The sequence below is a fragment of the Gambusia affinis genome, linkage group LG18 (genome assembly GCF_019740435.1).
Source record: "Gambusia affinis linkage group LG18, SWU_Gaff_1.0, whole genome shotgun sequence".
Lineage (NCBI taxonomy): Eukaryota > Metazoa > Chordata > Actinopteri > Cyprinodontiformes > Poeciliidae > Gambusia > Gambusia affinis.
In genome coordinates, this window is record NC_057885.1 from 16,745,816 (window position 1) to 16,767,629 (window position 21,814).

Consider the following 21,814-nt stretch of genomic DNA (forward strand, 5'->3'; position numbering starts at 1 on the left):
GTAATATTCTATTACACCATAACAGAATATGTAACCCACTAGACATTTGTGTACAATAAATTAAAAGAAAATCAGTGGAAGCAATTAATTTCACTGGCCAGGATATCCATAATATACAAAACGTAACAGTAAATAAATACACCCGGTTGGGTCCCGCATCAAAACATTTGTAATTTTTTCTTCACATGATATATGTTTGTAAAGAATTAAATTCAAATTGAACAAAAGTCTGATTTTCCCAGGTCAGACTTTGGCTTATTTTTAACTTTTACATGATCAGCAGTCCCAGGCCCACAATTTGGGTTTTAGCTAGATAAAAACAAGTAAGCCAAAGTATTTCAGGACAAAAAGCAGTTCCACTCTCTGATGCTTCCTCTTACCTGGCAGACTCCACTGATGCACATGTCCAAGGATTCGGTGTAACAGCGTGTTCCGTCCAGCACTTTGGGTGCCAGCTCCACCACAAAGCCCGAGATTTTGGCTTTACACTTGAGCGAACAAGGATTTTCTGGGTCATTATAAACAGGCAGCCAGTCATGGAACTGACCCTGGTGTCGCACGTCTGCGTGAGCTGAACACTGCTGAGCACGAAAGTCCCCAACGTCTGGCGGACAGTCCTAATGGAGACACCAAAGAAGGTTTCAAATTGCTTACTATGGTAATTAAGACTATGACATGTGTAATGAAGTAAATATCTGTATAGCAAAGGTTTCAAGCAATGGGATTAGGTGAGCTTGGTCTGTTTTGCAACAAAATCACAGATGACAAACTCCCTTTGTGGATGAAATTTTATATTTTTAATTTCCCAATCTTCAGTCCAGTTGTTCCTTTTCCAAAGTAAAAGTAGCTTTAAATAGACACTGCTATATTTATTGAACTGAACTTACCACATTACTGCATGTGCGGTATTTGATATTCTGCCCTTCACAGGTCCTGTAGTAGACAGAAAAAACGTTTTGAAGCAAACCAAAATGCATACATATTATCTGGAGTCTCATCCCAAACAATGTGGTGCTATTTTTTTAAGACAAATGCACCAAACTACCAAGAATAAAATGATTTATCGAGAAATATTTACGTGATGTCTTTTTCATGAAGTCTTTTGGTTTAATTTTATTTTCACCCACATACTTGTTCCCTGATAAGCTGTGATTCTATGAAGCAATTATTTATAGACGAAAATCACACAGAGATAAAAAAAAAAAAAAATTAACACAGTGGACTTGTATGGGTTTAATAAACAAAAATATTAATTTTTATTTTTATTTTGTGTTGTTAAAACAATTTATAAAAGTTGAAACAGGCTAAAGTGCCAACCTAACTCTTAGCAGTGATCAATCTAATTTTTATTGCACTACGCCTACTCACTTTAAACGAACTCAAAGAGAAATTTACAATGCTTGGCAATCTATCATTGTATTTTATCTATCATGCAATCAATTTGTGCTTTCCAGTTTTCTATTTGGTCAGGTGGCTGGACTTTCACTGTCTGCACCTGATTTAGAGCTTAGTGACCTAAATGTTAAGCGTTCAGAGAGAGAGTGGTGTGGACACGGAGATGATGAAACAATAAGTGAGCAGTGAGAGAAATGTGGGTTAAACACAAGAGTGTTATTCTTTGGATAATCTTATCCAAATGAAAATACAGAGAATTGAGTGAACCTCGGCTTTGAAGATCCTGAATAAACTGCCATTGGTCTTGCCGTACTAGTCCATAAACAAATCGTAGCTCCATAAATTAGCAGTAATATACATACATTCAGAGAGCAGGGATAGTGGAGTCCTGCAGTCTGTGTCTGCTGAACAGATTAAAGCACTTTGGATCGTGACTCCCTCCAGTCTGTGGTGGTTCTGCCCAAACTATTGAGCTCACCACTGACAGAAACGTAGGATTCCTTTCTCGTCAAGGGATGATAAACCGCTGATGGTAACAATGATAGGCCAATCACCCGAGACCGCAGTGGAAACTGATTAGATGATATTCGTTTTGAGTTTGGAAACTTAAGAGGAATTTCACTGTCTTTGTTCCTTGGCTAATCAGAAATCATGATTGGAGACAACGTCTCAGAGTTAAGACTCGCACATGAGTGAAGGGCTTGGGACTTCTTTTTTTTTTTTTTTTTTGCAGTGTTATTGCAGGGAGTGGATGTGGAGCGTGTGGCATGGCAAGAACATTAGAGCCTGTGACGAATCCAGACAGTCCCCTCTGCCAAGCCAAACAGGGCCTGAACCCAAACAAGAGACTTCCAAAGACCAAGAGATGAGAGACAGGTAGCAAAGATCAGTGTGGAAACTCACTCAGGGACCAGGAATATATAAACTAAACATAAAAAACGGTAAAGGCAATAAAATGAATTTCCCTTTTCATTTCCTTCTCACACTGGAATCTCCACAGTGGAGTTTAAACAGAAGGAGGCAGAGCCAGAAATCCAGGGTTCATCACTGTGTCATCATTGGTTTGGATGTCAGAATATCTGGACTACGTAAGAGGTCATTTATAGAATATGAGTCTGGTATTTTATAAATAAATGCACACAATTGGAGAGCCAATTAGAGAGAAAACCAAGATGAAGAGCTGAACCGTCTTTTCAAGGCTTGATGTTGTTTTAACTTGTTGCTGTCATCGCCGTAAAGCCATCCCTGTTGTTTCTCTGAAGTGAAGTGGATCACATATGAGAGGTAAATGAAAATGTCAAAAGATTGCCACTTTTAAATTTTATCAAACCCAGCAGGTGAAGTCTCATTGGTGGCTGATGCTACGAACAATCGCTTTCTCAATCAACAACACTTCATATGAAATGTTGTGCAGTTCACTTGTGTTATTAGGGATGTGTTTTCTCTGCAATCCTTCCAAGATTATTAATCCCATAAAAAAAATATATCTCCTGTAAACAAAGGGACCTGTTGACAACAAAGCTTCAGCATTTCAAGCAGAAAAGTGTTCAGACATTTTCCATGTAGATGAGGATATCGGGAACTTTGTCCACTCAAACTGCACAATGGATATGAACCATCTATTTTTAATCTCATAAAGCTTTTTCTGGCCGAATAAACACACAAAAAAAACAATAACCTACTTGAGCTTCATGAAGAATACGCGCTGCATTTATTTCTTGCAACCCAGCAATACTTTGGAGTTCTGTGATGAAGAGCGCTCCGTGGAATGGCCTAATGAAGGCCAGATGATTAGTGTCCTAATCACCTCCAGGGGTATTTTTGCCGTGGCAGTAAGTTGCCTGCATGGCCACATAGGCATGTGCGCGTGTGTGTGTGTGTGTGTGTGAGAGTGTGTAAAGAAGCTGGAATTGGTCAGAGGGTGTTACAGGCCCATTTCCAGCCTTTGCTGCCAACAAAAATCACTCACTCTCACACGGAGACACACATAAGAGGCCTTGTGCTGTTTTTTAATGACACTGTTATATCTGCCACCCCTGGCCAGGCTACTGCTCCCTCATTCCCACACAGAAGTGGGGTGGATCTAAGCCCATTCGTGGTAGCAACTGCCAAAGGACACATAGGTTTGTAAACAGATCCACCTGGACTCCGACAAGTACGTAGAGCTCCTCGTATGCAATCACAGAAACAGCCGAAACCCCAAGCACCTCTTAACACATCGACTGCTTTTACAGCCAGTAGCGTTCTGAGGTTTGCCTGACCAAAAAAATGCTGGCCAGTCACAGACGTCTTGAGCTGCAGTCCTGAAAACGCTCCTGACCTCAGTGTTTACCGTGATCCACAGAGGGGGTCTGGCACCTTGAGCATGAGGTTTTGACAGTCTTGTGTTTCTCAGGGCCCGTTCTCATGTGCAGAGAGCGCTAGAGCCATATGGTAACTCAGTTGCGACCTTAAATACGATCTGTGCTGGTTTGTCAATTTGTCTTTTACACAGTTGAGATGTTTTATGATCTCTCTGGCTGCTCCTGTCATTTGGCGGCTCCCTCCTGAACACCCCGAGCGGTAAAAAAGCGGTGGATTTTAGCAGCAAAGCTCACTGGCTACCTTTAGCAAGTGAGCAATAGATTCTGGGAACTGTAAAAATAGAGGAATGTGGTGAAGTCACTGTGCTGCTATTTCCAAGCCTATAAATGTGACAACATTTCTATGGAAAACATACTTGGTCTGTCCTTATGTCCCTTTTTTCCTTTCACCCATCAAATCCAGAATAATTGCCCATATTGCCAAGCAGAGTTAAACTCTTATCAAAGTCAGCAGCTTAGTCTGAAGTCAAAGCAAGCAGGTGACTTTGGCTGGAGGATTAAAGGACCCTGAGCCCCTCACAGTGGTGTGAAAAGTTTGTGCCCCTGCTGATCACTTCTGTTTCTGATGTTTTGTCACAATTTCACATAACAAATTTACGTCGCTTCCTGTGACTGAAGTTAAATTTACTTAATAAATTTTGTTAAAAGAAACTGATGGGTAAATCATTGTCATGAATACTTGATATAGGCGTGAGATCAACTGACTGTCAATACAAATGGTTTCTTACGCTCCATTTTTATGCATCTGTCTGGATTGAAACACTAGAAAAAGCTGTTATACATAATAATCAATATATTAGCATGATCAATGGATAATAATGACTTATCAGTTTTGAATGAAAACAGCTACATTGTGCATTTTGTTTAAAATTTCAAAACAAAAATGGTTATCAAACCATGATAATCTCATGTTCCCCTGTAACTACCTATCCAAAAGAATGAAATAAAAAAATAACACACACAATCATGTTAAAAACACAAAGATTAAGATCACATAATTTTCTCTTGGGTCAGCTTGTTGATTTACCCATTTCTCTGAGGAATAATTTAACTTCCACCTTAATCAAGTACCTAGAATACAGGTACGGTTTTCCCCTGGAAGAGAAATTTGGATTAAGATAGCATAAACCAAGAGAAGCGTCCCTACCTGGAGCTCAGGCATCGTCTTAATGAGTATGAGGCTCCTCCGCCACATGTACGAGAGCACTCGCTCCATGAGCCCCAGGCGTCCCACAGCGTGTCCCGATCTTCCTCCGATCGCGCCATCCGTGAGCTCTGCACACCAGAGAAGCGTTTGTGTTTGAGTGAACGACCATAAACGTCACTGAAAACCAGAGGAGAGTCATTTTCAAGAATTAAAACTGTTGTGCTGCTTAGGACCTGGTAAGAAAAGTCCTTAATGAAGCCCTCATCGCTCCTCTGGATTTATTTTAATGTTGATCCAAGACTGTCTCATAAAAGGATACAAAACAGAAAGATTCTCGTAGATTTATTTTTTGAGAAATTAGTATTTAATCTGTTGAGCCATAATTCACAAAGAAAGGATTCAGTTAAATCACGTTAGCTGCTGAAAAACAAAGCGAAGGTGACCGTAAGAAAGAAAAACTTAAAAAGTCAAAGTCAGTCTTTAGACGATAAAATAGTCATTTTTTTATAAAGTTCAGGCCACACTTTTGTGTCTCTCTGTTAATTGCACTGCGTTGTATTTGGCAGTGGTGTAAGGAATACCACAGCATCACCCAAGACCAATATTATGAGGACAAGCGCACATCTCGAATGTGAAATGACACCCAAAAGATCATGTCTGTATTATCCATCTTTTTACATTCCAAATTTCCTCTCAGTCTTTAACTGGACTAACCATTTGTGCTTTTAAAAAAATGGGAATTTGTAAAATAATCTGGATTATCTATGATTGAATATAAATAACACCATAGTGCACTTTCTTGGCTTTCTTTTAAAAGGTTACTGAAGGAAACTCCAGTGTTGCATTATTTAAAAGCTGAACTGAAGCTATGGAAGAATGAGTTCAGTTTGCTTTCATTATCAAGGACAAGGAGGTTTTCGCTTCATGAGAATATGGCTGCCTGTGCACAAGGTGGATAGATGAAACACTTGGAAAGAATTTATAAAAAAAAGACTCGGAGTGAGCAAATCTAGGCCAACAGGAACATGGCTCAGTAGGCAGGAGGTGAGAACACATTGAATAAAACAGAGTGCCACTGAGTCGTGGTTTTCGGCCTGTCAAAAGGAGCACGGGAACACATTAAAATGTTTCCACAGGGTAAATGCTGAGGGGATTTTCCAATAGTATTAGTCCCGTAAAAAGCAGCTGAACAGGCACAAATATAGCATGAGATGGTAGATTGTGCTGGTGCCCCAACTCTAGAAACATGTGGTTCCTAGATTTCCAAGAAGAAGAATAGGAGGCAGATCTTTTAATTATCACTAAGTGTGTGTGTGTGTGTGTGTGTGTGTGCGCGTGGGTGTGCGTGTGTGTGTGTATGTCTCACACACCCCGTCTACTTTTAACAGGCCGAAAACTTTCCTTTGGATAAAGGTTATAGTAGCTGAGGTAAACCATTCTCTGTGCTGCATTTATGCCGCTATATGCCGTTTTCTTTTTCTGTGCTATATTTATAAATTTTGCTGTCAATTTGTGGCTCTTGTAGGATGAACCCACTGATGGAGAGATGGCTGCCATTTGTTTCCCATAGAAAGTATTCCTGCCTCAGTGAATCTAGGATTAGATGAGTGTCTTTCCTAGACTGACTCATTGACTGTGATGTCAATGCTAATGCCTTTCTGTATCGCCGTTGTCTTTTTTTCATCAAATAGTAATCCTTGGCCAGTTCTTTACGAGTTTGGGAGAGTCGCTTTCCAGGACAGAGGCATTAGCAAAATTTTTTTGTAATCTTTTTTTTTTTTTTAGAGAAATACTCTTAAAGTGCTTTTGCTTTTTCCCATTAAAATACTCCTGGGTCTGTGCCTCCGTCTCTGTCCTAAAAAGATTCATTTACGAAGATGTTGCTGCTCTGAATTTTGTAAACCATTTGTTTGTCTTTCCCATAGAAATGACTCCTGACTTGATTCTTCTGTTTTTTCCTGGAGAGATTCGTTGATGTCAACACCAATTTGCAGTTCTGATGACAATTGATACCTATGTTAGAGATATGATTGGACTTTACTCTCAGACTGCTGATTTCCTGGAGGGTGGGAGGCAGATCTTTTAGGTTTCAGTCGTGTCTCCTGTGGCACCAGCTCCCCTGAGGCAGATGCTGTTTATGCTGCTTTAGACTCCAGAACATACTAATAAAGTTTCCTCTAACCACTCTCAAATTATGCATTGTCTGCAGTTTCAGTCTCTCAATTTTTTTTCTCTTCACAGAAGTTGCATCTAGCCTGGCGTTGCTCTTTAGCTGGACACTTTCCTGGACTGTACCAATTTAATGGAATGGGTTTTAGGATTGGCTTCATTTCTTTCGCTACATTTCTCTTCTAGAATCTACTAAAGTATCATTAACTCCATGTCTTCATTAAATTACATGCATTTACTTCTTCACCAGGTCAGTATCAGGGAATGATGCAAAATTAATGACACACTCAAATCATCCACAGATCTCATTTAGGTTGAAGGATTGTTACAAAGTCAGTGAATAAATGCAGTCAGCTGGGTTTTTAATAGTTGTTAACACTTTTGAGCCTACCAAGAAGTTTTTCTTTCTACATGGAGTTTGCATGTTCTGCCTGTGCATGTCCGGGCAGAACTGCCCTATAGTGGGTAGGAGTATGAGTAGTTGTTTGTCCTGTGCGTCTCTGTGCTGCCTTGCGATGGGTTGGTGCCCCGCCTCTTTCCCAGTGGCCACTGGAAACAGGCATCATGAATAAGCAGCTATAGACAATGGAGGGATGATATGGAATCTGTCAATATTACAAAAATATTTCTGTACATAAAGAGGATAGTCTGAATTATAACCAAAAAGATCAACTGAACTGAGCAAATGTTACAATAGCTATAAATTCACATATCTTGATTTGTAAGGAAAAGAGTTCACCCTTTGGTCTTAAGATGATTTATACTGACTGACCTGAAAGTGGAACCTATATTTCAGCTCTCACACACATTTCTTACGTTGAAGTCATTCTGACCCCTTTGAGCCCTTTTTCCAACAGAATGGCACTGTGTTTCGTCTACAAGGATAAATGGATATCACAGAGGAAAGCAGATACAATGTAATAATAGTCTGCTGATTATTTTCTTTGGGTCCTGGTAGCAACAACAACCCTGCACTCCAGAAACAGAGTGAAGTGGTGGGGTTCACATTATTAAAAAGAGTGTGGGGACTGATATAAATGCTTGTCAGCGCTGACGATGCCTGAGGATCAGCAGAGGCGGATGGCGAGACCTAAACAAAGTCAGCAGAGCATTTAGGCAAACATGTAGGCAACGGCGGCCCTTTCTCCAGGAGCCAACTATTTTAATGTTTGGATCTTGGTAAATAAACACAGGCTGTGCACTGGCCAGCCTGTTTCCTCACCACCTTAAGTCTCCTTTGAAAAGCCATCAGGGAATTTTTCACTCAATTACAAATGAAGAGCTTCTTCCGGGGGCGTAACGAGGCCGGTGAGGTGAGAGAAGGGAAAGCGGATGAAGGATGGAAGGAATAGCTGAAGAGTCGTTTGGCTCACTGTGCTTCTATTGTTCTTGATGGAAACAAACGAGGACAGGACTTCACTTTTTGGAGAGCAATCCCTTTGGTCCTCAGGGTTGATAATCAAGATTCATCCGATTACCACTTCTAGAGCCTCCTTAAACCTTTCACTGCCACGTTTACCAGCTATGTTGCTCCAATACCTCCAGGTAAACCTATACAACCAGGACAGACCTCAGGTCACTTGCTTTAATGCTTTAGACGTACGAGACGAATTTAGCAAACACATTAATGCACTGAAGATTTTACATCATTGTACTTTATCCTAAAATGACATGTCAACAATCAAAGAGTGACACATCTGTGCTAAGAAATTTTACACCAATAACTTCCATCCTAGAATCTGGACTTATTAGCTACTTTATTACCTTTTTCATTTTCTAGGCTTTCTAAAGGTCTCGCAAAGATTTTCATAAAATGTTGTCTATATTTTTAAACATAGAACAAGTAGAACATTAAAAAGTGGGACTCAAAAGAGCAATAAAAATAATCCACAGAGAAAGAAAATTCAACTAGTGACTTAAGGGTGACTTAAGATTTTTTCACTGTTCCACATGAGCCCAAATTAATACTCTTTTCAACAAAAAAATATTATGTGGTTTAAAAAACTTACAGTACAATGATTCCTTTGAAGACAGTTTTTTTGTTGGCCTAACCCTAAATCCAAAATCCAAAGAAAAACCTAAAGAAAACCTGAAGAACTATCCACTGTAACCACTTCTAAACACTATATTTAAGAAAAGTCTTGCTCGTTGTAGGCAAAATATAAAGAATACAAAGTAAGTGAAGGCTTTTGTTCAGAACTGTATATCCAAGCTATGTGTTAAGCTGTGACAGGCAGACTCTGTTTAAGACACCTGTCAACAGCTGAGGCTAAGTACATTTTCCCTTGAAGATGGAAAACTCCTGCAACAAGGAAAAGGAAACCCGACTCTGGAGCCTTCTTCAGCAGACTGTGTAAATATACAAATGATTCCTTTTTTTAGTCTCAAAGACATATGATATGCACACATCTGCTGAAACCTTTGACATCCACGACTCAGGGCAGTCACTGTAAAGTAACAAGAGCCCTAAAATCACCAAAAAAAAAAACAAAAAAACCTGCGGAATATTTCTCATGTGATTCGGATATAAATAGGATTCAGGGGCTATTTTATAGCACAGCAAAGGAAATGTGATGAACAAAAATACAACAAAAAAGTCCAGTACCAGAACAAGGAGAGCCGTCACCAGCAGCTTGCAAGCCCCCAGCTCCATGTCGTCTCAGCTCTGCCTGTGTGAGTCGGATGCTTGCTGCGCTCTCCTCTCTGACTCACTACTCGTGTCCTCGCCGCCTGCCTGCTGCGTCCGCTCTGCCTCTCAGCTGCTTTTCCTCAGGAGCAACATGTGGAGGTGGAGGGAGGGGCCTGGGAGGCTGTAATTGTTTTGCGCGCACTGCGCGTGGACGTTTGAGGGGGGAAAGTAGCTGGTGAGGAAGTGAATTTGAGCTTCACGAGGTCTCAGTTCTGACTCTCAGAGTCAGTCGGTGAAGAGGCCTCGGTCAAGCGCAGCAGTGGAAACAAGGCAGATCCAGTTTGCCACACTTTCATTTGATGACACTGGAGGAAAAGTACCGCTGAAAATATGAATTCCCCATGAACTTCTTCATACTTTGTCACGTTAAAAAATAAATAAATAAATAAATAAAAATTCTTCATCACAGGATTTTGTATTGGAAGCTGAAAATAGTAATCAAGAAAAATGCGGCATGCATTTGGTTTCAGCCACCTATTCTGATACCTCTGAATTTAGCACAAACAAGGGTGTGTATTGTAGGTGGAGTAGAATAATACACTGAAAACAGTGACATGCGGTGAACGCGTTACTGACGTCGGACCACGTTTTTCAGTAACGAGTAATCTAACGCGTTGCTATTTCAAATCCAGTAGTCAGACTACAGTTACTTATCGAAATCACTTTGCGTCACTATTTTTTGTTATTTAAAAGTATTTCCTCTACGCGTTTTGTCGAGTGACCGACGTCTCTATGCGACAGAAATGTAAACAATGGAGGGAGATGCGCATTTTGTTGGTGGAAAAACTGGAACTATTTTGAGTTTCTGTCGCCAAGTCCGATTATTATAAACGACTTTGGGCTTCTTTTTTTCTTTTCTTTTTTTTTAAGTCACTTGCAAATTTAATGTTTGGCGGGTTGCGCCTTTTGGGCTCGTTTTTGAACATGAAGTTGCTCCTTTGGGCTTGGAAATAAGCAGAGACTGATAATAAATCCCAGAATTTGTCCGTCATTAAGGTAGTTTTAGTCAGTCTCTCCTGTTCATCATTTCCCGGATGATCCGTCCCGCTGTGTCTTTGTTAATGTCAAGTTAATACATTACCTCTGAATGATGTCGAGCTTCGCGTTGCACTCCAGAAAACTGCAAACTTCGAGACTAATTTTATCAGCGCAATAAAACGTGAAAACAGTGTCCGCAAAGTTGTAGTTGCCAATAATTATAATGGCAACTTAACGTCATATTCATCCAAAATGATGGATGTTTAGTCCATCATCCAAACTCGAAAGACTGCGGTATGCAGAGGAACCAAACTTGCCAGGTCACCTGAACTTACAGGCTGGACAAGAAGAACAATGACATGAGAAGCAACAGAGGTTCATGGTATGTCTGGAGGACAGAAATGAGTCCAGCACTGCTCAAATCTGGCAAAAAATAAGACATTACTGAAGGAAAGTCTGTTTGCAGTTTGATACAAGTTACTAGTCTAGAGCAATAGATCGTAAACTTTCCAGCTTCTGACCCACAAATGAAAAATTTAAGAGGGTCATGACCCCGACTCTTAAGCACATGAGTATTTTTAGATTAAGTTAAAAAGTTGTTAAATGGCAATAAAATCAGCCTCAACGATAATTTTGTTGTCCAACATGTTGATTTTATTTATTTGTGAATCCTGTTTTTTGTTTGTGTGTTTGTTTTACCTTGAAAACATTTCTGAAATGCATATGCTGTCTCGTCATCATTTTTTGTATTCAGATTTATTTCTAAGGATCTCAAGACCTCAAACTTCCATATTTGTGACCCAAGTTTTGGTAAAAAAGAAAAAAAGCATTGACTAAGAGAAGGCAGAATACAAATGTGTGCCACAGATATGTACAAAGGACGGATAAATAAACCAGTAATAAACCATGTTTTGTCTTATTTCTGTTCATGATATTTCAGATTTCTGTCTCAAAGTTTTTGATCTTTTAGCTCACTTTTCGATTCAGTTCCTCCACCAATCCCGTCGTTCTGGCCTGAATGGTTTTGCTCTGTCTTTTTCCAGCCTTTTTACATATTTCAGCTATTTCACACACTCAAAAAAAAAGCTGTAGTGTACTTTCCTTACAAATTGGTTTATATTTCCAAGCAGGAAAAGAGACGGAGACATACATTTGGCATCGCATGTACAAATCCAGACCGTGCTTTAGTCTTTCCCACCGGACTATGTGTGAGAGTCCCATGTAAATCAGATGACATGGTCTGGTCGCTGAAGCTATCAAGATAGACTTTTTTTATGAGTTGAATGTCTGCTTCAATAGAGCCTTTCATAACATCTGGCATTTGCAGCCAGAGCGAACATGTATGCTGTGAAAGTGGGGAACGTGCCAGGTGTACCCTTGGGGGACAAACCCTCTGGTTACAGGGAGAGAGGGGGAAGCACATGTTCAGATGGACAGCTTTTGGCTCAGAGGGAATATAGCATACAGTGAGTGGCTTTCATTTTCTTAGGCAATTGCAGGACACAAGAACTCAAATATGAAACAGAACATTCAGAATAGGGCAGTTAAATTTAGTGCCAACCCACTGGTTCTCCTTACAAGGTAGCAAGATTTAACGGGGGCCTTCTGCCGCAACGGTCCAAACACAATAAAAACGTTCCAAATCAGGAATCCCAAATAAAGCACCGCATCATTTTAATCAATTAAGGCTGCGTGGAATGTGTGGCACTGCAAAGCCAACAGTGGGAGACCGTAATCACTACGTTGGGCTGAACAGCTTAACCAAGGCGTACGCACACACTTTTCTTTTTTTTAAATCCAGCCATCCACACAGCAGGTACAAGGCTTACTCTGTTAGACTGATAAAATGGAGGGGTCGTATGCAAATTGTGCCAGTAGGAGAGGTATCTAAAACACACATTTTACTCGCCACTTAACGTTGTTGTTAAGCCCATTTTCTCAGGTCAACACTAAGGTCGCACTCCCTCCCGCTGACTTAATCCATAAACTTCCAATGTTTACTTTTGCAGGAAATCCTTCTCCTATCTGCATACGTGCAACTACTGAAAATAAACGGAGGGATAGGTGATGTGCGGCCCCTGATCGCAAAAACCAAACACACAGGGAGGAAATTAATGTGTTTGACTGACACCGCTTCTCTGCCACAGCACTTCTGGCAGCGACTTTAGTTGATTCAAACAATAAACTGTGAAGAAGATGAGGCGAGAAAAAAAAATACACAATATAATCTGGAGTTATTTTACTCCAGCAAGGTAAAGATATTGCGTGAGGAAGGGAAGCATGCAGGAGGTGTGGGATGACTGTGGAAATAATCATTCGGAGACAAACGCTCCAGTGTTTAAGCAGATAACTTTGCTTTAAGATTGTTTTAGTTTTGGTCTTTCTTTTATCAATCATAAAGAAAAAGAACAGAAACTGAGAAATCAGGAGATATCAGAAAGTAGGCAAACAAAAATACATTTTAGCCAGAGTCTCTCTTTAATTTGACATCAACTAAGCATATGTTTACCCAAATTGTGGTGTTTACAGTGACTTAAATTTACCCTTAAAAGTAAGTGTGGCTAAACTTGTAGTTTGTTGTCATTGTTGATCTTGTGCCTTTGTTATTAATTGACAAAGTGATGGTAAACAACATCAAAGGACGTTGTTTACGTCCTTTGATGTTGAAAAAGAAATGCCTTTTTAATAGACGTCCCAGTTTCTGGATGTTAACTGTATGAAGCTCAACCTTTAACACGTCTTTGTTTCTTCATGCTCGTTATGCGAGATGCACTGAGAAATTTCCTGGTGAAAAGAATGTAAAGTTTTCTTTCAAAATGGTAAGATTGGTCAGAAACTCAAAAATCCAAAGCATAAGTTTTACATATTTATGTAAAAAAAAAAAAAAGAAAAAAAAAAAATTATTGTGCTCTGACAGCATCATTGTGAAGCATAGGTGCAGTAATGATTGCATGTATTCTTTTTCAAAGCATTTGGGATTAATTAATCTGATACTGAACCTTCTCATGAGATTCTTTGTATACTGAACGATTTGTGAGTAACTCTTTAAGATGGACAGCAGCTTTATAGTCATCCTACCCCTGACCACCTAAAAATGATGCTTACTGCAGTAAGAACATATGGAACATCCTGTTCCATATGATGAATGATCTGAGCATTTATAGGAAGTTAAACCAGCGCAAGCTCTTTTTGTAGACTACCTTTACGTCAGCAGACCAGCTACTTTTCAAAAGTAACAAATCTTGAAACATTTTTCTGGTGTTCGTGGAAACATTGACAGTCCACCATGAAAACAAATAGCTTTTACTGTTTTCAACCAGCTGTAGGGCATAGCAGTAACTATTTTTACTTGGTAACAATGAACTGACCACGTGTTAAGCAATAAAAGTCAGACAAACAATCCCATTCACTTTTTGACAAACTCGTTTGAACAATCTCATTTGAACTTTATTATTTAGTCATAAAAATAAAAAAAAAACTCTTATATGGAAAGGTTTGCTTTCCAGGTAGCAGAGGTTTGGCTGACTCCGTTGTCTTCTCCTCCGTAAGTTAAAGAAGGGTCAAATTAAAAGGTCTCCACATTATGAGGTCACGACCTAAGTTAGCAGTCTCAGAGTTCTCAGAAAGAGAGACAAATGAAGCTAAAGTTACCGCCGACCGACGTTAAGGTGCACTCAAGAACCCAAAACATTGGCTCCCACGGAGAGATTTAAATGATTCAAGCGGGACAAACGTTAGCCTCTCACCACCCGCACATACTATATGAGACCTACATGTGTTCTCGTCTTGATTTACACCAAAGTCGCTGTTTAAAAAACTCGGCGGGTCACAGTATAAAATGTTTTACCAGGACAAGGATTTTACGAGATGCAGCTGAAAACCCACCACATTTCCTCTCCTCAACCAAAAAAGGGATTAAAAGCTAGATATTCTTCTGTGACAGTCAGCTAGAAGCACTTCTAGCACTGATGGAAGAGACAAAAAGTTAGATTTAAAAAGAAAAATATAAAAACATTTCCTCTGTTCAATTCCGTTTCTGATGTTTAGGATCTAACTTTTAGCCTTCACCTCCACCGCACCCCTATAAAGCAGATGTTTCCTTTTATTATTCTTCATCCTCATTGTTTATGAGGGTTGCTCTGTTGGATCGCTGTGTCTCACAAGTGATGGGAACATTTCCTTTACTAATTTGTGGGTGGGAGGACGAATAGCACTACACATACGAGGAAAATGATCTGCTCAGGGGAAAGACCAATATCCCAGTGTGGCCGTTACGAACGAAGTCAAGATCTTATTTAACTTCGTCGATGCTGCAGAGGAGACATTTATTCTACCTGGGCTTTGGTCCCTGAACATTTAAAGTGCAGATGAAGATGAAATGATTCACTTCTCGAGCACATAAGGCATTGCTCTGGAACAACTCATTAGCTTATGGTGGATGGCTGACATTGGCTTAAACATCAACCAATAAATAAACTGCAGCCAAGGAATATGCAACATGGAGTAGTTTGCTGAAAGGTAAATTAATCCTAAAACAGTTATAAACAGATTCCCAACACTAAGTACACATCTGAGGAATGAAGCTAGTTTTACAGATTACAAACCAAAGTATTAGACAAGTTGGAATTTTTGCCAAACAAATAAAAAGATATAGAGACAGAAAACTTCATCTTATAGAGTACCGTAAATGGATACATTTATTCATCTCTTCACTGACTAAGGTATCAATAAGTAAATCAGCCAACATGTCAGTTCACAAGTTCATCCCATTCACATGTTTGTTTATCAGTGCATCCGTCCATCTTCCAACCCAGCAACCTTCCAGTCCAGCCATTCGTCCAGGTGGAATAAATGGTGAAAGGCATTTAAAGACGGCTTCAAGAAAGAACGAGCAAATTTATAGTCGCTCTGGTCAGTTTTGGGTCGACACCGACTTCTATTCCCACTGCGATACGCCTGAACAACTTCCAAAGGCATACTTACATCCTGAAAAGATGCCCAAACCATCTCAGAGGACTCTTCTCCAGCCACTCCAGAGTTTCCCACCAAATCACCCGGACAGAGTACGGACAGCCAAACATGTCAGAGTTACTGCAGTGCAAGCCTGGAATCTTCCATACTGGTGTCCCAACTTGACACCATAACCACTTCCAAGCAGGAACGAGCACATACTTTCTCTGGACTTTTATCCCGTGACATTACTTGTTTGAAATAACTGCAGTCTTAGTCAACAGCATAAAACGCATATTCACGACAAAAGTCACTTGTAAAAAAAGCAAAGATTGAAACTAGTTACTTCCGCTTTCCATGATGAGTTGTGGTCAGTTAACCCCTATCCTCTTTCTTGCGTTTGTTGTTTTGGTTGTTTTATACGCGACTTCTTTTGGTAACAGAGTAGTGAGGATATTTCATGTCAGCCGTTTGTGAGTACCCGCTGTACATTTTGTACTTTCTTTGGCAGCCAATAAAGTATTTCTCTGTATTTTACTCACAGTGCACTGAAAGGAAATTTAGTTATATAAGCGCAATAAACATTATCTACCAGCAGGAGGTCACTTGGAGGTATTTGGATTCAGAATGTGCCGTTTTATGAGTCAACTGGACCAAAATAAATGCAAAAAGTGTCTAATTCGGATAATGGGATACACCTGGATTAAACTACCTGTTGAAACCATGACAATGTATTTCCACAGTTCATAAAAAGAACTTACTGTATCAGTAGGTATCATTATCAATAGACAATAGACAGCGTAATTGAGCATCACAAAAAAAAAATTAAAAGATAATTGACAAAAGTTGTAAAAAGTTGAAGGAGCTTCTGCTTTGGTAGGAAATAGTTGATTTGCCCTTTTAAAATGTAACCAGCACAACAATGTAATGCAATGCAGGAGGAACAAACAAAATCTCCACATGGAGACACAGGTTGCAGAACGAACAGTGTGATGGTAAGATGCATATCCAATGAATTTAGAGAATATTCTCACAAAAAAATAAAAAATAAAAAATTTAAAATCTTGGATTGTTCCAGCAGATGTGTGAACTTTAAAATAATGCAAGAATTTTGAGTTGATCCATAAATTTGGAGATTTGTTTTAAGCCCAACAGAAATAACATAACATTTTTAAACTTCTGGAAAAATATACGCCTGATAATCATTTTAAAATCTTTAAACATATTTAGCTAATTCTACAAGAAAATGCATTGATAATCAGCAGAAAGAATGTAATATATATCCTGCAAAATTGTCCGCTACATTCATTATAGCATAATATTTCACAATAAATGTTTGAACTCTTTATAGTGACATGATGAGAAAGCCAGTAACCACAATGTGCTCCCACGTGAGTATTTCCCTAAAACTCCACAGCCTCCGCAGTGCAGAGCGGGGATACGCCACGTAATTAAGAATCAGCAATGACATTTACTGCTTCCTCAAACCGCCACTCGTGTTCTCACTCTTTCTCCCCCCCCATTAGCAAATGTTTTAGCAGCTTTTCCTGTGAATGCTGGGGCTGACCCGTCAGGGTTTCACTGCTACAGGAACTCCACCACACCTGATCCCAATCCCACATACTCCACACCCCTTCACTCACCCATCAGAGCAACTCTGACCTTTTTTAAAGAGGAAGGGAGGGGTATAAATTAGCCACGTAAAGTGGCTGGAGTCAGTTGCTCTGGACCTCCATGGTGGGCTCAAAGTGGGGAAAAAAAAAAAAAAAAAAATAGTCTGGGTCCTACATTCAGATCTGGACGCACACAAAGCAGCAGCATAACTTATTTATGGACAAGCCAGCACCAAATGAATCCCTTGCGCTTCGACGAACAGACCACACTGCTGCCTTGTCATCTGGAAATAAAGCTTCTTCAAAGCTGTTTTGGAAATCGGTACAGAACATGCTCTCTGGGAACAAATAGATGTTTTGTGACTGTTTGAATAGGTTGAGGACCTTTGAAATATTTGGTATTTCAGTAACTTAAAATATGGTTCAAATTCCTTCATCACCTTGCTAGAGAGTCACCGGAAACAAACCAAAAGCTGAATTTGGTCGCGAAAGCATGTAATGTTGGAAAACTGCATAAAAGGGGAAACCCATTATAGAAGGTAAACATCTCCAGTTCAGATCATCGTTAGACTTTCAGACTATTGCATCTCTTTTTTATGAAAATCCCCAAACTATTTGGGAATTTTAGCACAATTAAAAGCTCAATAAAACACTTTTTCTTCTCCAAAGAGTTAAAGAATAGATTTACAATGAAAACATTAATAATAGGATATTGTACATTCTCAACAAATTCAGGTGTGGTATGTTATATATGGCTATTTAGTGGGCAATAAAAGCTTATATGTATTATTTTGCATTTTAGTGAGTATTTATGCACCTATTTGTTCATGATTTTAACCTTTGAAATAAGCTTTGTAATTTCCCAATTTTCTTCTGTCACTAAAATTGACACAAAAAACTTGACAACGTGTCCCTTAGACTAGGCTTTTTTTTCTTTTTAGAAAACCAAAAATATGAATGAATGAAAAGCCGTTTTGTAAATGTGAAATTTCAAAGGACCGTGGCTCATTTTGATAAAAACATTTGTGAACAACTAACAAGTTGCTTAATGAGTTTATTAAATTAATCCAAAATAATTTTAGTCATTTTTATTCTCAGCCGTTGAAACATATGTACTCAGAAAATGATTACAGATTTTTTTTATTCATTTTTTTTTTCTATTATTAATTGGAAGTTGGGAGTTTATGTAGAATAACTCCTTTCTTAAGAAATGAAAAAAAACGTAATTTATTTTGCATAAGTTTGATTTGCTTATGTATGCGTTGGTTAACACTAAACCATTTACAACTTCTTTAAAAAGGTATCTATAAAGTTGTGATATTATATTAAAATAAATTCCAGTCAGTAATTTAAAAAAAAATACAATTCAAAAAAAAAGTGAAGACCTGCAATAGCTTATGTATATAAGCAATAGCTTAGAAAACACAGAGTGTGAAAATAAGTAATACTTATCCCTATAAATTTGAAAATCTACATGGATAATTTAAATTAAATTAAAACCCTGATCTGAGCTGAAATAACAGCACACCAAGAGTCACGTTATTAAGATTAATTAGCGGCCTGGTGGTGCTAAAAAAAAACAAAACGTGACGTTCAAAGCTGAAATCCAGATTTGATGATTTGCAGACGTGTAACTGGCTCTCTTGTTAACTTCTTCTATGATTGCAAAATGAGACAACGATCCAACCACAGACACAGAGACGCACCTCCACATGAAAAAGCACCTGGTTTGTCTCAGACGCTCACTGCTCATGTTGTCCGAGTGTGGAGTTTTCACACACAGAGCTTTTCTGTAGCAGCAGAATAGACATGTCTGATCCCCGTAAAGGCTTCACGCAGCTAAGGTTTCAGTTTTTAACCCTAAAAATAAAGTCACACCAATAACATGTGTTTCCCATTTTATAAATCTGCAATGTGTGTTGTCTTTGGCTCTGAGATGTTCTGAAAGTGAGAGCAATATGATAAAAGGTGGACGGTGGAGGTTCTAACCTCTGAAAACTGAAAACTGACATTTTCCACTTTGTTAAATAATGATGCAATTACACAGAGTCTGAAAGAAGCTTATGTTCATCAGTTCCTTATTATGACCTGCATCCGACCAACAGATATGGAAACTATTAAAGTAGAAATAAATTGTCCTCAGCTGCATTGTTTCAGTTTCCTACGTGAACTGTAGACGTACAAATCTTTTACATGCACACAAAAACATTCCAGTGTTACATTTCTGGCTAAAACAAGCTAGCTTTTCTTGCTCACTGAAGCTAACTTAAAAGTAGCTTGCATAGATTTTGGTTCCTGTCTATGACCAAGATCTACATAAAAGACACACAAAACATTTTTCACATTTTATTTGTAAAAATTATTCATCTCTGCTCCTCTCACACAAAATTCCAACAAAAAACACTGAAGATTGTAGAAACAATATGGCAAAATGTGAAAAAGTTCAAGGAGTATGAATACGTTTAGAACAAAATGTATTTCTTCAATAACATTTAAAGCATATTTTAATGTGTACAGCACTTGTGTTACATAAAATGTGTTATGCAAATAGTTTTACTCCCTGGTCGTGATCATGAAGTCTGCATTCTATCAGGGAGTCTTCCATTATATTGCATGTCTGTCTTTTCCAAAGTGAAAGTTGAATCAGAGGTAGTTTTTCTATACATGAGCCTCAGCACACAACTGCAGCAAATCCATCTAAAAATGGCTCGAAATAGAAAAGAATGACCACAGTCATACCCAAAATATGATTAGGGATTAGTCAAAGCCTACATTTAAACCCCATCTAAATGTTTTTTGGCAATTTTGAAACAGGCTGTTTGAAAGAAAACCCTCAATCATCTAATGGAGCTTGCATGCAAAAGGGATCAAAACTTCAGCTTCAGTATTTTAGCACGATGCTCAAAACACATCCACATTAAGCAAAATCCAAAAGAAACCCACAGGGGAAAAAAAACCAAAAAAAAAACCTTTCATTTATGTCAGTGCATCTTACAGTTTAAACAACTTTAAGATAAAATTATTGACCAGGAGAACAGTAAGATGATTAAAGTGCTTAAAAACCTCACTGTTAAAAAATAAACTTCCACAGAAAGGCCTCAAGGGGAAAAAATAGATGTATTCACTACAGTAAAAGCTAAAATTTTTATTGACTGAGGTCTCTCTTTGTTAACCATATGTAACCCAATGAGACTTGAAATAAATGGAACCAACCCCATACACCTCAGTTTACGTTCTTCTTGATACATCAATAAGTAATGTTTTCTCTTTTCATAATGACATGATATTCATTTGACAGCATTTCAACTTTCTACTGTGAATAAAGCTGAACCCATTTTATCAAAACCACTGGCATTTAACATACAGTACGTCAAGAGAATGTGGCCAGTAAGGCACAAATAGGTTTTAACCAAGATCTCATGGCAGGCATGACTTAAATAAAATATTATTATTTTTTTCTTTCAAAGCTTTCAATCCCAGTCCTGCCCAGTACTGAGATCGCTGCGCTACTGGTGAAAGAAAACAGCTGAGTTTGCTGCCTTAGGTCATGTAATTATGTTGATGTACCATTGAATGCTAACAGTAAATTGGACATTTATTCAGTTTAAATCAAATCACTTTGTGACTTAAACAGTTAATGATGTCTAAGGCTGAGAATATACAAAGTTTCTGACCTTGCTTTGTATGTTTCTGAGTCTAAAAGCATGAACAAAGGTGAGAAGATCAAGTGACTTTTGAAAGTCCTGACAGGTTTATGAAATCTGAAATTACTCTACAGCTTTTTCTGCTTGTCGATAGCGAGTTCTGTGAGATTCTCGATTTTGTTGTGAATAATCACAACTGGAGGCTCATTGTCACGTCAGTCGTTCACTGCACTGGTCATGCCAAGTGAAATTAAACTCCTGTGTGTTTTGGTCATTGTTACAAAATTACAACATGATGTAAATTTTTATCAACAACATGTTGATGTAAATGTGGAATTTATAGAAAACAAATGTACATCTCACTTGTGCATTAACAGTGCCAATGACCCTAATTGCTAAAATTTGTAAAAAAATAAAAATAAAAAGACAAAGAAGTAATTTCACAAACATAGTAAACTCCTCTGCAACAGACTGGCGACCTGTCCAGGGTGACCCCGCCTCTCACCCAGAACATTAGCTGGAGAGGCACCAGCACCTCCCAACCCTACTAGGGACAACAGTGTTAGAAAATTAATGGATGGATGGATAGATAGTAAACTCCTAATTTAAAGAATTTATTTCAATTTCTCACACTAAACACTAAAAATGTTACATGCAGCTTCAAAGTTTCACCATCTCACATTATTCACTTATCTGTTTTGCGAAAATAGTAAAGTCTTACTTTATTGAGCTGTTTGGTGTTGCATCTAAACATGTATCTTCTGCAAAATGCACACAGAGAGAGCTCTTACAGGTATGCTAACCAAGATAATGGTGCTTCCCAGTGATAAACTTGGTTAAAAAAACTAAGTTTTTTTGTTAAATAT

The 21,814-nt window shown here is 38.6% G+C and overlaps 1 protein-coding gene across 4 annotated transcripts in view; it reads right to left on the reverse strand.

Annotated features, from left to right (window-relative positions):
* adamtsl3 (ADAMTS-like 3) overlaps positions 1-21,814 on the reverse strand; it is a 99,124-nt gene that overhangs the window by 27,250 nt on the left and 50,060 nt on the right. For 3 of the 4 annotated variants that reach the window (XM_044097705.1, XM_044097704.1, XM_044097707.1), the window contains exons 3-5: positions 4,906-5,033; positions 888-933; positions 381-617 (exon numbers count right to left, since the gene is read on the reverse strand). In XM_044097705.1, coding sequence (XP_043953640.1) covers positions 381-617; positions 888-933; positions 4,906-5,033 — 411 coding nt within the window. Of the gene's footprint in view, positions 1-380; positions 618-887; positions 934-4,905; positions 5,034-9,679; positions 9,817-21,814 lie in introns of those variants that run through there. The other variant, XM_044097706.1, reaches the window with a different exon arrangement.